Source organism: Eschrichtius robustus, chromosome 7 (genome assembly GCF_028021215.1).
Source record: "Eschrichtius robustus isolate mEscRob2 chromosome 7, mEscRob2.pri, whole genome shotgun sequence".
Classification (NCBI taxonomy): Eukaryota; Metazoa; Chordata; class Mammalia; order Artiodactyla; family Eschrichtiidae; genus Eschrichtius; species Eschrichtius robustus.
The window spans coordinates 111,662,584-111,675,721 of NC_090830.1; the positions used below are offsets into that span (position 1 = coordinate 111,662,584).

The 13,138-nt window shown below is 56.3% G+C and overlaps 2 protein-coding genes across 4 annotated transcripts in view; one reads left to right on the plus strand and one right to left on the minus strand.

The window, feature by feature from the left end:
* Nucleotides 1–4,216, minus strand: part of PDZD7 (PDZ domain containing 7) — a 19,321-nt gene extending 15,105 nt beyond the window's left edge. The window contains 2 exon segments of the mRNA XM_068548391.1: nucleotides 3,094–3,481; nucleotides 4,148–4,216. Of these exon segments, the coding sequence (XP_068404492.1) occupies nucleotides 3,094–3,316 (223 nt within the window). The 5' untranslated portion in view covers nucleotides 3,317–3,481; nucleotides 4,148–4,216.
* Nucleotides 4,217–4,341: 125 nt separating this feature from the next.
* Nucleotides 4,342–12,725, plus strand: SFXN3 (sideroflexin 3). 3 transcript variants are annotated; one of them, XM_068548396.1, is made up of 13 exons: nucleotides 4,343–4,833; nucleotides 5,430–5,604; nucleotides 6,081–6,263; nucleotides 6,759–6,922; nucleotides 7,580–7,754; nucleotides 8,099–8,193; nucleotides 8,530–8,605; nucleotides 8,989–9,074; nucleotides 9,289–9,416; nucleotides 9,596–9,645; nucleotides 10,509–10,558; nucleotides 11,026–11,073; nucleotides 11,347–12,725. In XM_068548396.1, the coding sequence occupies exons 4-13, from the start codon at nucleotides 6,762–6,764 to the stop codon at nucleotides 11,441–11,443; spliced, it is 966 nt and encodes a 321-aa protein (XP_068404497.1). In that variant the 5' UTR covers nucleotides 4,343–4,833; nucleotides 5,430–5,604; nucleotides 6,081–6,263; nucleotides 6,759–6,761; the 3' UTR covers nucleotides 11,444–12,725. The 3 variants fall into 3 exon arrangements, with proteins under 3 accessions (XP_068404499.1, XP_068404497.1, XP_068404496.1); XM_068548395.1 differs by lacking the exon at nucleotides 6,081–6,263 and having other exon boundaries at nucleotides 4,344–4,656; nucleotides 4,744–4,833; XM_068548398.1 differs by lacking the exons at nucleotides 6,081–6,263; nucleotides 9,289–9,416 and having other exon boundaries at nucleotides 4,342–4,833.
* Nucleotides 12,726–13,138: the final 413 nt, after the last annotated feature.

Sequence of the window (13,138 nt, forward strand, 5' to 3'; positions counted from 1 at the left end):
AGTTCTTCTTGGGGAAGGCTTACTCAGAGGTGTTTGAGAGGAGAAATATCACACACACACACACACACACACACACACACACACTTCTATTCGATCTAAGAGAAAACAGGTTACAGTACATGAGCAGGGCAGCTCAGGAAGTAGTCCCCAAGGGCAGCCTGTAGGTGGGGACAGTGAAGGACAGAGGTGTGGGAGATGCTGGGGCTTCCTAGCTGATTCTGTCTGCACAGGTCCCAGGACTTTCTCAGCCCAGACAAGGAGCCTTTTGCTCTCCCGCCCTCCAACCTTCTTTCTCCTCAGTCTCTCCCCGGGGGGCCTCCCTAGGGCCCTGGGCCAGGGGGATGTCAAATCTGGGGTTTTGAGCCTAGGAGCTTGGGGCCTCTGAGGAGGGAAGATCCTCTACCTCCACTGCCCTAGCCTGGGGCCACCAGGCATCCCTCCAGGCACTCAGCAGCCTCCTCACTATCTCCTCCACTCCTGCCTCCTTTAATCCATTCTCTATACAGTGGCCAGAGTCAACTTTCATACTAGATCATGCCTTTCCCCTGATTAAAAACCTCAGTGCCTACCCCTGCTTCTAGAAGGAGATCCACATTCCTTCCACGCCCAATAAAGCCCTCCCTGGGCTTTCCTCTGCCCACCTCTCTACACTCACCTCTGGCCACCTTCCCCAGCCTCATGACCTTTTGCCACAGTGACCGCCTTCCTGTTCCTCTCACCGGCCAGTCCTTTCAGTGTTCCCTCTGCCTGCGATGCTCTTGCCCAGACCTTCATAAAGCCACTTCCTATTTCCACTTCCTCCTGGCTCAGACACCACTTTCTCAGAGAAGCCTTCCTGGACAACCCTACCTAAGAAAGTCCCTTCCCCCTCCTCCCAGGTAGTCTCTGTTCGAATGGTTCTCAAAGCGAGCTCTCCAGACCAGCAGCATAGCAGCACCTGGAAAGTTATTTAAAATGTGAACTTGGGGTTTTTACCACAGGCTCACTGAATCAGATTCTCTGGGTGTAGGGCCCAGTAACCTATCTTTTAACAAGCCCCCCAGGCAATTCTGATGTATTCTGAAGTTTGAGAACCACTGCTCTATCATATCATCCAAATTAGTACCTTCAAGATTCTTACCATCCTTTCTCATCATTTGCTTATTTGTATATTATTTATTCTTGCTCTCTTTTCACTGGACTGTAAGCTCAATCATAGTAGGGACTTAGTAATTCTTTCCACCAATGTATCCCCAGTATGGTGCACTGTGCTTGATATTTGCTAAGTCTTTTTTTAATCAATGAAATAATAAGTGGAATAATGAATAAATGAATGAATTAGGAGAGTAAGGAGAAAGGGCTGGTTGGGATTAAAGATAATACCATTTCTCTGGGACCCACTGAGTTTGAGGAGTTGGTGGGAACTCCTGGGTGATATGGGTGGCAGTGTTCCCCTTCCCACTGTGTCTCCCTTATCAGTTAACTTTAGGCCTCTGGAAAGTTCTAAATATTGATAATAACATGGGGGAGGGGCTCCAGGCTGTGGTGAGTCGGGAGATGTTTGTGCTCAGGCAGAGGGGATGATTCTGAGCTCACAGGCTCCCAACCCAGACAAGCCAGCTGGCTGGAGCAATGCCCCAGTCCTTCCATTGCTAGGGGATGCTGCTCTCCTGGCTGCACTAGGGCACTGGGGTGAGGCAGAGGGAGAGAGCACCATGGAACTTCTGGAAGAGGATCTTTAGAGGGACAGTGCATAGGCCTGGCATCACAGTTGGGCATGGAGTACGTGGGCATGTGAGGGGGAGGTATGACGTAGTTCTTCCAATACGATGGGACTTGCAAGGGCCGTGCTACAGTACCTCCTCTCTCCCCCTCTGTGTTTCCTAGCTTATCTGGCGACTTCTGCTCCATGTCCAGAATGACTCGCTGCCCTGCTGCTCACCGGAAGTGAAGGCCGAGCTTGGCGGATGACGGGGGTGAGCGTGATGGGCCCCTGGTGCAGGAAAGCCTGCTCCCTGAGCAACATGCTCTTCCCCTGCCCTGGTGCCCTGCGTAGGGGACAGAGGGGCCCAGCTGAGTCAGCGGGAAGGAGCAGGCTGAAAAGTCCAGGCTGGGATCCAGCCAGGGGAGCCCTGCTGGCTGAGAGAGAAGATCGGGGCTGGAGATACTTATCTGGTCCCACCCACGGAAAGCCCAGGCCCAGGGGGCCCCACTCCCCTGCTGGTATTCAAGGTCCTACCTTGGTCACCGGCTCTTTGTCGCCTCACATCTGTCACTGCAGCCAGGCTGTCTCCGAAGTGCCCACCCATCATATTCCATGCTTTCCATTACAACCTTGTCTGTGCTATCTCTGCCCCACCACCAGCTGCTGTCATTGCTCTGTCTCTAAGCCCTGCTACACTGGAAATTTCTGGAAGGTGAAGATTGAGCCTTATTTCTCTGCAGGTTCCCACAGGACCTAACGAGAGTTGGTATACAATAGGTGTGCAATGAAACGTTAAGCAACTACATAAGATTAGCTGTCCCCCTCCCTCAGGGCCCAGACCTGGGGCTCCCTCCCTATCCTCAACCCTCCTTTTCTCCCCACTCTTTGGAACATCTTCCACTTTACCTCTGTCTCCGTCCTCTGCACCTGAAGCCTTTAATTCTGTCTGTCCAGCTGGACATTGACTCCTCACAGCCCAGCACAGAGCTGGGCACACAATGAACTGGTTGATGAAGAATGTCCTTCTCCATCCTGCCCACCCCCCAAAGTCATACATGAATGGGTCTGGAGAAAGGAAGAGTCCATAGGAGTGAGGGGCCAATTTATTACTCTGCCTTGCTTCCTTGGGGGCTGGCATACCACACCCCCCTTCTCTACCTCCATGCCAGACCTCCCACCTCTGACCTCTCCACAATCCTGGAACACTAAAGGATCGGCTTAAAGGTGAGAAAAGGGTAGATGAGGAAGAGCCTATGGGATACCAGAGGCCCTCTCTCCCTGCATCCCTACGATTCCCATTTCTTGAGTTCCCCCACCCACACTGGCTCTGCCTTCTCCTGCCTAGTGCCTGCTGTCCCCTACCCCCCCGCCCGCAGTTCCCAGGCCCAGTGGCTGGGCCCTGCTCCCACCTTCGATGGGGGAGTTGATGAGGATGACACGGCCCATGGGCGATGAGGCTCGGATTCCGCGGAGGGGCCCATTCAGCAGCCGCCGTTGCTTTCTCAGCAGGTATCGGGTTGCAGAGCCTGACTCGCTGCCCAGGTGGCCTCGGGAGGACAGGAAGCTCAGAGAGCCAGAGCTTAGGTCTCTGAGGTCCACTGGGTCGAAGCCCACTGGGAAGCCATGCGCCATGGTGGCTAGACTGGGGTGGTGCCCTACAGGTCCAGAGGGAACCTGCTAGCCCTTGAGAGGAGGGCCCCACGTGCCCCAGGCTCCATGAGCCTTCTGTGCGGACTGGGATCTCAGGGACCTGGAGTCCCCGAGCTCTGCTGCCTCTCAGGAGTGTGTGCTCCAGGCCTGCACAGGGAGAGCAGGGATTGGGGAAGGGATGTGAATGCTGCTCCCGCTGCCCCCCCAGAACTTCCACCCCACCCCCTGCTTGGAGCATCCTGCCTCCCATGCCTTAGGCCTCTCACCTCTCCCAACCCCTGGCCAGAGAACTGCCCAGTTCAGCCACCATTGTGGACTTCTGGAGCCATTTATACAACAAGGTGGGTGAGAACCTCTCTTTCACCCCTAGTTCCTGCTCTCAGCTGAGTCATCTACTCCAGTAGGTCCCCAGTCCTCAGTAGAGGTTGAGAGAGTGGAGATGAGATTATTGCCGGCCCTAGGGCTGCAAGCAGTGTGAGAGAAATTTGGGCCAGGACAGTTCTCTGAACCACCTCTCCTGTGTATGTGGGTAGGGGGCCAGCCCCAGGAGCTCGGGCCTCGAGGGGCTTCAGAACCTGGGACAACTGCAGCCAAGGGCCCCAGAGATCCCCAGGCGCCAGGCCGCGGTCCCCTCTGTCCCCCCTTCCCTCCCGTCCAAAGAGCGGCGTGAACCTCTCCCAGCCTTGGGGGAAGGACCTGCTGGCGAGAGCCCCCCAACATCCCGCGCAAAACCTGGGCCAAATCCCTCAGAGCAGCTCCGGGACCCAGAACGCAGCACCCTACCCCCGGCTCGGTCCTCCCGGCCCCCCTCACCTGCTCGCGCGTGCTGCAGCCGCCAGCCTCGCCCGCCCGCGGGCGCGGGCGACAGCAGCACCAGCAGGGGGATCCCCGCCCAAGCCCCGCCGAGGCTGCAGGAATAGGGCTGCCCAGCGCAGTCCCTGGCTCCCATTGGCTGGGAGGGCCGCCAATCACTCCCTCCAGCCATCTCCCTTGGGTGCCCCGGACGGCCGTTTGTAATCTGGGCCTTTGGGTTCTACCCGCTCCAGTTCGAGTTCTGGTGCCCCACCCCACACCGCGAATTTAGGCCTTGGGTCTCAGCTCGCCCGGCTCCCGCTACCGGCTCAGCGCAGGGGAGCCCAGAACCACGTCTTCTCCAGGCCAAACCAGCTACCAGGGCTCATGAAATTGCCACCCCTCCGCGGTCACCCCTGAGGCCTCAGCGAGGGAATGCCACCTGGGCAGAGCGGGGCGTGAGCCTGCGGTGGGCAGGAGCGCGGGCTGGCACCTGGGTGTGCAGCACGCATGCTCTGTATGGTGACTGGGTGAGTTGGGAGTGTGTGTGTGTGTTTGAGCGCTGCCTTCATATGCATCCTCCTTCTATGTCAGAAAGTGTCTCTCTGGCCACCCAGTTCTGGAAAGGACGCAAGGCAGGGAAGCTGGTTCCAGGACACTAGAAGGAGGAAGAATCTTTCTGATCCACTTTCTTGATGCAGACAGAGGTACCGTGAGCTTTCTGCCCCTTCACATCCGGGGCAGGGACTGCGGCCAGGGTCTGTGATGCAGGGGTAGGGATTGGGGCATAAGGAAACTGGGGACCCAGTGGAGCTAGAGGCTATAGAGGGGAGTATAGAGGGGACTGGGGAGGAGGAAAGGGCTGGGGACACCGAAGAGGCACAGGCACGAGCAGAACCGGACTGTGAAGGGGTGAGAATGCCAAGGTGCTGCGAGAGGACCTTGAGGGAACCGGGGTAGGAGACTAGGGGTCCAAGTAGGCAGAGGCCACTGCCAAGGCAGCCATCAAGTAAACAAGGCGAGGGTAACCCGAGTCCCTCCGGGCGTACCGTCAGAGGATGCCCCTCCACGACGCCCGCCTTCGCCCCGGGCACCTAGACCCCCTGTTGCAGAGGCCGGGTGCCTCCCGAGGCCAGCCAAGGGACTGCAAGCAAATGGGGCAGCTCCTCCCCTCCTCTCTCGGGCTGGGGACGTGGCCAGAACTGATCCCTGAGCCCGGATTGGCTCTGGGAGACAGCGTAGGGCCGGGTCTCAGTGGCCCGGGCTGGGGGCGTCGCCCTTAAATGACACCCATCGCCCCCAGGCTCTGCCAATCCCTGGCCTCGCCGGGCGGATGCGCCAAGGGAGTCCCCGCCCCTCAGGCTGGCGAGCGTCACGCGTGACGTTACCCGTGATGAGTGTGAGGGTGGGGGCGACGCGCGGAGAGGAAGGCGGGACTGAGAGCTGCAGAGGACGGGAGCCCAGGAGCCTAGGAAAGCGTGAGTGCTCATTGTGCCGGGCGGGGTTCGGGGGTCAGGGGAGTAGGGGCTTGAGGGCTGGGAATCAGAGAGGAAAGTTGCCTCTGTCCTGCGAGATTCAGCATCTTCGGCTCTAGGGCACGAGGGGAGGTTGGCTGGGGAGGGAATGTCGGAGTGAGACTCTGTATGGTCACACATTCAAGTGTCTGCAACTGATGGATATGAGCTGTGTGTGTGTGTAAGTAACGGTCTTTGTATGCAGGGTGTGTCCACCCTGTTTGCAGGTCTGTGTAGGGCGTGTATGCTGGTGTCTTTGTGTGTGGGTATGTGAATGTGAGTGTGTGAGAGGGGAGGGTGTGTCTGCCTGTGAAGGAGGAAGTGTGGTTGGAGAGGATTAGTCATTCTGTAGGATTTTGCCCAACATGGCCAGATGAATGCTTCAGGCTTTCCTCTCTGTGCTGAGTGGAGGGGTCACTCACTGAATCCTGCTCCTTTAGGGGCAGGTAGCTCAGGGAGAGGTGGATGTGTGTTCGTGCCAGCCCTGCCCAGCTAGGGAACAAGGAGAGCCTTGGGCCATTCAGTGTGAGCTGAGGAAGATGGGTCTGGAGAGGGGACTGTGCATGCCCACGAGCACACCTGGCTGGCTGGCATCAGAGTCCCCTGTTTGAGATCTGGAATAGGTAAGCCCTGGAGTTGCCAATGAACCCTTGCTCTCCTCCAGTCAGGGCCTGGGGTGTGAGATGGCTTATGCCATCTTCCCAAACAGCCTTGGGGGTTTGTATGTAGGTCTCAAGGCAACTGGGGCCTAAAGCTGACATGAACGTGGATGTGTAATGCATATAATCTGCATTTTTGTGCATACAGAGCACAAGAGTAGCTGCATGGGATTAATTGCTGCTCATGCGTCAACCACACACATGTAAATCCTCGCTCATGAAAATCTGTACCAGGCCAGAGTGCAAGGACATCTGTTTTCCTGGCCATGTTCTCTAGTGGCCCAGGGGGGCTGGAACATTGCCTAGGAAACAGCTCCTCCCCACATCCTTGCTTACCTATCTAGAGTCATCTTAAGCTCTAGAAGGATTGGCAGGGACCAGGGCAGCACCACCGTCTCCCCCATGTGGAGTCCTTGGACCCCTCCTTGGAGTTCTCTGACTTTGGTGCCTGCCCTGCAGAAAATGGGTGAGTTGCCCTTAGATATCAATATCCAGGAACCTCGCTGGGACCAGAGCACTTTCCTGGGCAGAGCCCGGCACTTCTTCACTGTGACTGACCCCCGAAATCTGCTGTTGTCTGGGGCACAGCTAGAAGCTTCCCGGAACATCGTGCAGAACTACAGGTGACCCCCAACCCCATTTAACCCAGGGGCTCATTCCCTGCTGTTAATACAGTACCTTTTGCACCTGTCTCCCCTAACTTGAGCGTGACCCTCTTCCACTCCTTCACCCTCTCACTCCCTTGCCCTCTCTGTTGGAATCACAGACAACTAGGGCACAGAACTTTAACTTAAAGGATTTCAGGGTGTTTGGGTTGAGGAGGTGGTGTCGATATTTGTGGGTAGGGGGCTGCTCTGTGTTTCACAAACCCTCTACAAGGACCTGTCCCACTGCTGGGCCACCCTCTGCAAGGGCAGAGGGGCTCAGCTGAGTCCCAAGGAAGTAGGAGGGCAGCCTCCTTGACTCCAGGAGGAAAAACTCATGCAACACCCCAGCCATTTTTGACCCATTGGAAACCACCATTACCCAGCATTGACCTAGCATTTGGGCAGAAACAGAAGGGCACCCCTCCTTGTGTGGTTAGAAGGGAAATAGAAATAGGAGCCCTCCTTCTGGCAAGACTTGATTCTTCCCCAGAGACAAGTAGTTCCTTTGTTTTGAGATTGGGAGCCAAAGTGCCTGGTCCTCTGCCCAGACTTCCCCTGAGCTGGGTGGGCAGGGCTTGGGAGGGCAGATCTGCCCCCTAGAATTGCCTGTTTCCTCCTTGCCAACCTCTGCAGGGCTGGCGTGGTGACGCCAGGGCTCACCGAGGACCAGCTCTGGAGGGCCAAGTATGTGTACGACTCTGCCTTCCATCCAGACACAGGGGAGAAGGTGGTCCTGATTGGCCGCATGTCAGCCCAGGTGCCCATGAACATGACCATCACCGGCTGCATGCTCACCTTCTACAGGCAGGTCCTATCCTGTGTGTCTCCTCCCTGGGTGCTCTGTCCAAGCTACAGTGTAACTTGATGACTAGGCACTTCCTCTCTGGGTCAGTTTGGGCAGAAAATAGTAGGTGGGTGAGAGCTTGTGTTAGAATCCCTTCCATTCCTCAGATCTCAGCCCCCGGGGTCCTCCCACCCCAGAGACAATGGGTGTGTTTGTGTAAGGAGGGTCATGCAGGGGTCACCAGAGCACGTTCTAGGGGCATCAACATTGCCCCTCCTAAGGATTTGGGGTTAACCTTTGGGGTTTTATTATCAGTGTCCAAGGATGTGGGACACTGTGGAAGTAAGTGTCTTTGTTCCCTCAGGAAGACCCCAACCGTGGTGTTCTGGCAGTGGGTGAATCAGTCCTTCAATGCCATCGTTAACTACTCCAACCGCAGTGGCGACGCTCCCATCACTGTGGGGTGAGAGCTTGTTCCCTGGGACTCTTCTCCCGGCCCTCCATTGCTCTCTCTTGTTCCCCTGGGCCTATGCAGCCAGTGGCTCAGCGCCCTCCTCTCAGCCTGCCCCCCACTCACTTTCCTGGCCTGACTGAGGGCCTGAGGTCTTCTTGTATATGCTTTGGGGGACCCAGTCCTCTTCAAGGGTAGGGATTGGGGCTTCCAGACAAGTCTGCACTGGAGCAGGGGAGACGTTTCTCTGCAATGAGGCCACCCTCCCACACCTCATGTCCCTGAAGCAAAGAGCCACATGCTGGACTGTTTACCTCCCACCTTGTGTCCTGGCTCTTCTGCCCACAGGCAGCTGGGAACGGCTTACGTGAGTGCTACCACCGGGGCTGTGGCTACGGCCCTGGGACTCAAATCCCTCACCAAGGTAAATCCCCCCCATTCCACTGCCCCCCCAGTTCACGCTTTATCTGCCTCCTTCTTCCCTACCACTCCTCCACCCCAACCTACAGGCTCCCCATATCTCTCCTCAGAGTTCCTTACCACCCCATGGCCCTTAGGGTCACTAAATCAGCGGTCCCCAACCTTTTTGGCACCTGGGACCGGTTTCGTGAGAGATAGTTTTTCCACGGACGGGGGTGAGGGGATGGGTCAGGCGGTAATGCGAGCAATGGGGAGCGGCAGATAAAGCTTCGCTCGCTTGCCCGCCTGCCACTCACCTTCTGCTGTGCGGCCCAGTTCCTAACAGGTACCGGTCTACGGCCCTGGGGTTGGGGACCCCTGCACTAAATGACGTCTTTCCTCCCCCAGCATCTGCCCCCGCTGGTTGGCAGATTTGTGCCCTTTGCAGCTGTGGCAGCTGCCAACTGCATCAACATCCCCCTGATGAGGCAGAGGTGAGTGGCCCCAGCTCCTGGCGTGTGTACGCCCAGGGTGCATGTCAGCACACCAGCCAGCCACACGAGCTGCTGGGCCTAGTCTCAGTCTGGTGCTGGGATCCTGGGGTGGGAGAACCAGCCTTTGAATCTAGGCTGTCTGAGGGGACTAGCTGCCCGTGAGAGCATGGCAGGTCAGATTTGTGATCTGACCCCCACCCCCTTCCCTTCTCAGAGAGCTGCAGGTGGGCATCCCGGTGACCGATGAACAGGGTCAGAGGCTTGGCCACTCGGTGGCCGCAGCCAAGCAAGGAATCTTCCAGGTGGTGGTATCAAGAATCTGCATGGCGATTCCTGCCATGGGTGAGGCAGGAGTGGCTCGGTGGGGCATGGGCGGCTCTAAGAGAAGGGGGTGCCATTACCCGGGGGGTTTGAGGACTCTGGGGGGAGTGGGAGGAGCTGCAAAGGGGGATCGCCCCTTCCTTAGGGTCCTGACTTTCACTCTACTAACTCCCTCCCTCCTTGCCCTCCTCTCCCCTCAGCCATTCCCCCCGTGATCATGGACACCCTGGAGAAGAAAGACTTCCTAAAGGTAGGTCACTCTCACCTCTCCCGTCCTAGAAGTAGTGGTGACTGGGGGCAGAAGTGACCGGTCCCCAACTTCCTCTCCAACCTGACTTGAGTCTAAGACTTGCTACCTGTTTGCCCCACCCCTGTGCTACCCCTTCCACCTTCATTAATTCATTCAGCAAGAATAAATTGAGCTGGAATGAAGGAACACTGAGGGTGCAGGAGGAGAAGGGAAGGGAAGGAAAGAAAGGGTTTATGTCCTGAAGGAAGCTGGTGTCACTCCAGAGACCTCTGACACACATAGGGATGGACTATCACAGCCACGCTTGATATCATGCTCGTGCTGTCAGCTACAAAAAACATTGAGACACACACACAGGCTCGCCCGCACACGAACAGGATGGAGAAGCAAGGCACAGGGATACAAGCTCTGGCTCATTTATTGAATCATTTATTCACAAATATTTATTGAGTGCCAACCATGCACACGGAGCAATAGATTGGTGGCCTCTAAGGCTGGAGCAAATCAAGAAGGGTGTGCAGAGCAGGAGATGTGTTTGGAAAGGGACAGATTCACTCAGTGGGATGGGAAGGAGGGAGTGGAGGGTTAGAGGAGGCTTTCTGAAGAAAGCAGCTCCTGAAGGAAGTGTGGGAAGTGATTCTGAGAGGTGAAGATGGGTGGTGGGACGCTAGGGAGGGTGTCAGCAAATGGGCCTGGCCGGAGTGGAGGGTGGTCAGCCCCTGTTATGGGACTGGGGGGAAGAAAAGGGCCACATGTCAGAGGCTCAAAGGCAGTGCTGATGGGATAGAGCCGTGGTGGGTGAATGTGTAGGGGTGAGGGGGGCAGGGGACACACACCATTACATTCTCTCTCTCTCCCCACAGCGCCGCCCCTGGCTGGGGGCGCCCCTGCAGGTGGGACTGGTGGGCTTCTGGTAAGTGTGCAGGGGGTTAGCTAGAATGTGTGGGAGTGTCCTTTCTGTGGTGGATGTGGGTGGGTCTTATTGCTTTTAAGATGTTTAAATACATCATTCATTCATACATTCAGCTGGTAGGGGTCATGGACACCTGTAGGGCATACTGTGTGTGTTAGGAGTGATCTCTGTTCTTGAAGGTCAAGAATCTAGTCGAACGGGTTCTACATCTACCATGGAAACCATGGAAATATACCTTTTGGTACCAGCCCAGAGTTTCATGCACATTTAATTCCTGATTCTGTCACTGGCTGTGGAGCTCTGGGTCACTGCTCTGGAGGCTCTTTCCTCAGCCAGAACCTAATGTCATCGTTGGCTTTAATCAATCTCCACCCCTAGGGGCTGTCTCCAGAGATGGGGTGGGGTGCCGGGAGGGAACACTCTTAGATCAGAGCTTCACAAACCTTTCCAACACTCTTCTCCCTCAGCCTGGTATTTGCCACCCCCCTGTGCTGTGCCCTGTTCCCCCAGAGAAGGTAAGTGTTGCCCCCAGCCTTGGCTGGGGGCTTCAGACAGGTCTCCACATCTCTGGGAGCAGCTGATTTAGTTTCCTTCAGTGTGTTCCAGGAGGAGGCCTAGCAGGCATTCAACTTATTCTGGGGGTGGGGGAATGACCGTGATCTGGGCCTCTGGAAGTCGAAGGAGAAGATTCAGCAGCCTGGGAGGAAGAGGGGTGGTGATCGGGGGGCACCCAGCTGAGGGCGGTGGGCTCAGGGGACATTCAGCCTGCCTGCGCTGTTCTGTTGCAGCTCCATACACGTGAGGAGGCTGGAGCCGGAGCTGAGAGCTCAGATCCATGAGCAAAACCCCAGTATCCAAGTGGTTTACTACAACAAGGGGCTTTGAGGGGGCATCAGCCCCTGGCCTCCTCTCTCACCTCCTTGGGCTGCTGCTTTAGTGGAGCCTTGCCGTCCCTGCCACTTTTCCATCTGCCTGGTACTGGGCGGGGGCCTGGTGTGGGAGCAGCCGTTGAGACCAGCAATCCGTTAGGCTGGGAGAGGTGCCCCCATAGCCTTTTTCTCTCCTCTGATTTCAAAGAGCAGGGTCACATGATCCCTTTCTTCTGCGCTAGTGTGTCTACATATGTACATATGTGATACGTGTGTGTACAGGCTGTCCTGGGATATCCTCATGTCTGGCTTCCCTTCTTGGCTTCCTGCCAGCCGGCCAGGCTACAGGACTTTCTCGCCTAAACAGTTCCACCAGCCAAGTCATTTCTGATGGAACCTTGCCCCTTCTGGACACAGGAGGAGACCCAGGATCTCAGGACAGAGACTGAGGGACACTAGCAGGCTAAACTGGGCTGAATCCTTCAGATTTCTGCTTCCTGGCTCCCGAAGCTGACTCAGGAACTGGGATGGCAGAGGACGACATATCGGGATAAGGGAGGCAGGGGGCTTATCGCATTCCCCACATCCTGGAACGGGTCATTTCCTCTCCTCTTCTCTGCTAGAACAAAGGAGTGTCAGTGTCCTGTACTGCTCTTGCCATCTCCCCATCTCCCCCACACTGTAGTACGGGCATCTTTAGGCACAATCCTAGGAGTTCTTGGGCCGCTGACATCATAACCTTAAGTCCAAAGTTACAATCCCAACCCCCTCCCCTAACCAAAAAGCCACGAAGGCAGAGCAAGCATTCCTGTTTAAGAGCCCCCACTGCACCCTCTTACGGAGGGACACAGCTTGGGAACGGTGCTTAAACTCCACAGGTGTCTGAGTGGCTGTAACTAGGACACCTCAAGGGCAACTAGGCCCTGAGCATATGATCTCAAGACAGGGAATTTTGTGTTCCACTGATCTTGTTGGACGTTCAGCAGGATCCTGATCTTAGTTCCTTCTCTTTCTTGAGGCCTGGCCCTGCTCCCCCGCCCCCCCACCTCCAAGAGGAGGAAGGGCCCAGGAGTCAACGGCTGGTCCAAAGGGGAGGTGAACTTGGGGATGGAATATGTGCTGGTGAATTCACGGAGTGCAGAGCTGGACCATGACTCCAGCTCCTGTGACCTCTGGCTGAAGTGGGGTGAAGGCCCCAGTGCGATCCTCTAAGAGCACTTTCCTGCTCCCCCAACCAACCGCCACCAGTAATAAAAGCTATGGTGCCATTGTTACTCAATAAACCGAAAACCTGTCTACTTCTTGATCTTCACTCAATTCCATGTCCTGAGTGCCCAGGAAGAGCTTCCTGCCTGCGGCCTTCCCTTTTCTCCCTACAAAGTTCAGGTCTTAGTCTCTTCCCTCCCCTTCTGTAGGGAGCCTCAGCCCCCAGCAGAGGGAGCTCTGAGATTAGAAAAATCAGTCCTCCATCAGCACCCACAGTACTAAAGAAGGAGGGATGTGGGTAGATGCCTCCACCTTCTATTCCCTCAGCAGATGGAGTGCTGGCTTCATTTCCTTCTTTTCTGGCCGGGGGCGGGGGCGGGGATGCGGGTTTGCTGATCACACACCTACAAACCAACTCAGGCTCTGGGCTTCTTGGTTCCCTTCAGGCATTTGGCATGGGGTGGTGGCCTCTGGGAGAGGAAGGCTAGAGGGCTAAGGACTGCCT

Bases quoted from the DNA above. Each gene is read 5' to 3' on its own strand.
- SFXN3 (XM_068548396.1), top strand. From the start codon at position 6,762: ATGGGTGAGTTGCCCTTAGATATCAATATCCAGGAACCTCGCTGGGAC. The intron at 9,417-9,595 runs GTGAGGCAGGAG...CTCTCCCCTCAG, and splicing joins CATGGCGATTCCTGCCATGG to CCATTCCCCCCGTGATCATG. The intron at 10,559-11,025 runs GTAAGTGTGCAG...CTTCTCCCTCAG, and splicing joins GTGGGACTGGTGGGCTTCTG to CCTGGTATTTGCCACCCCCC.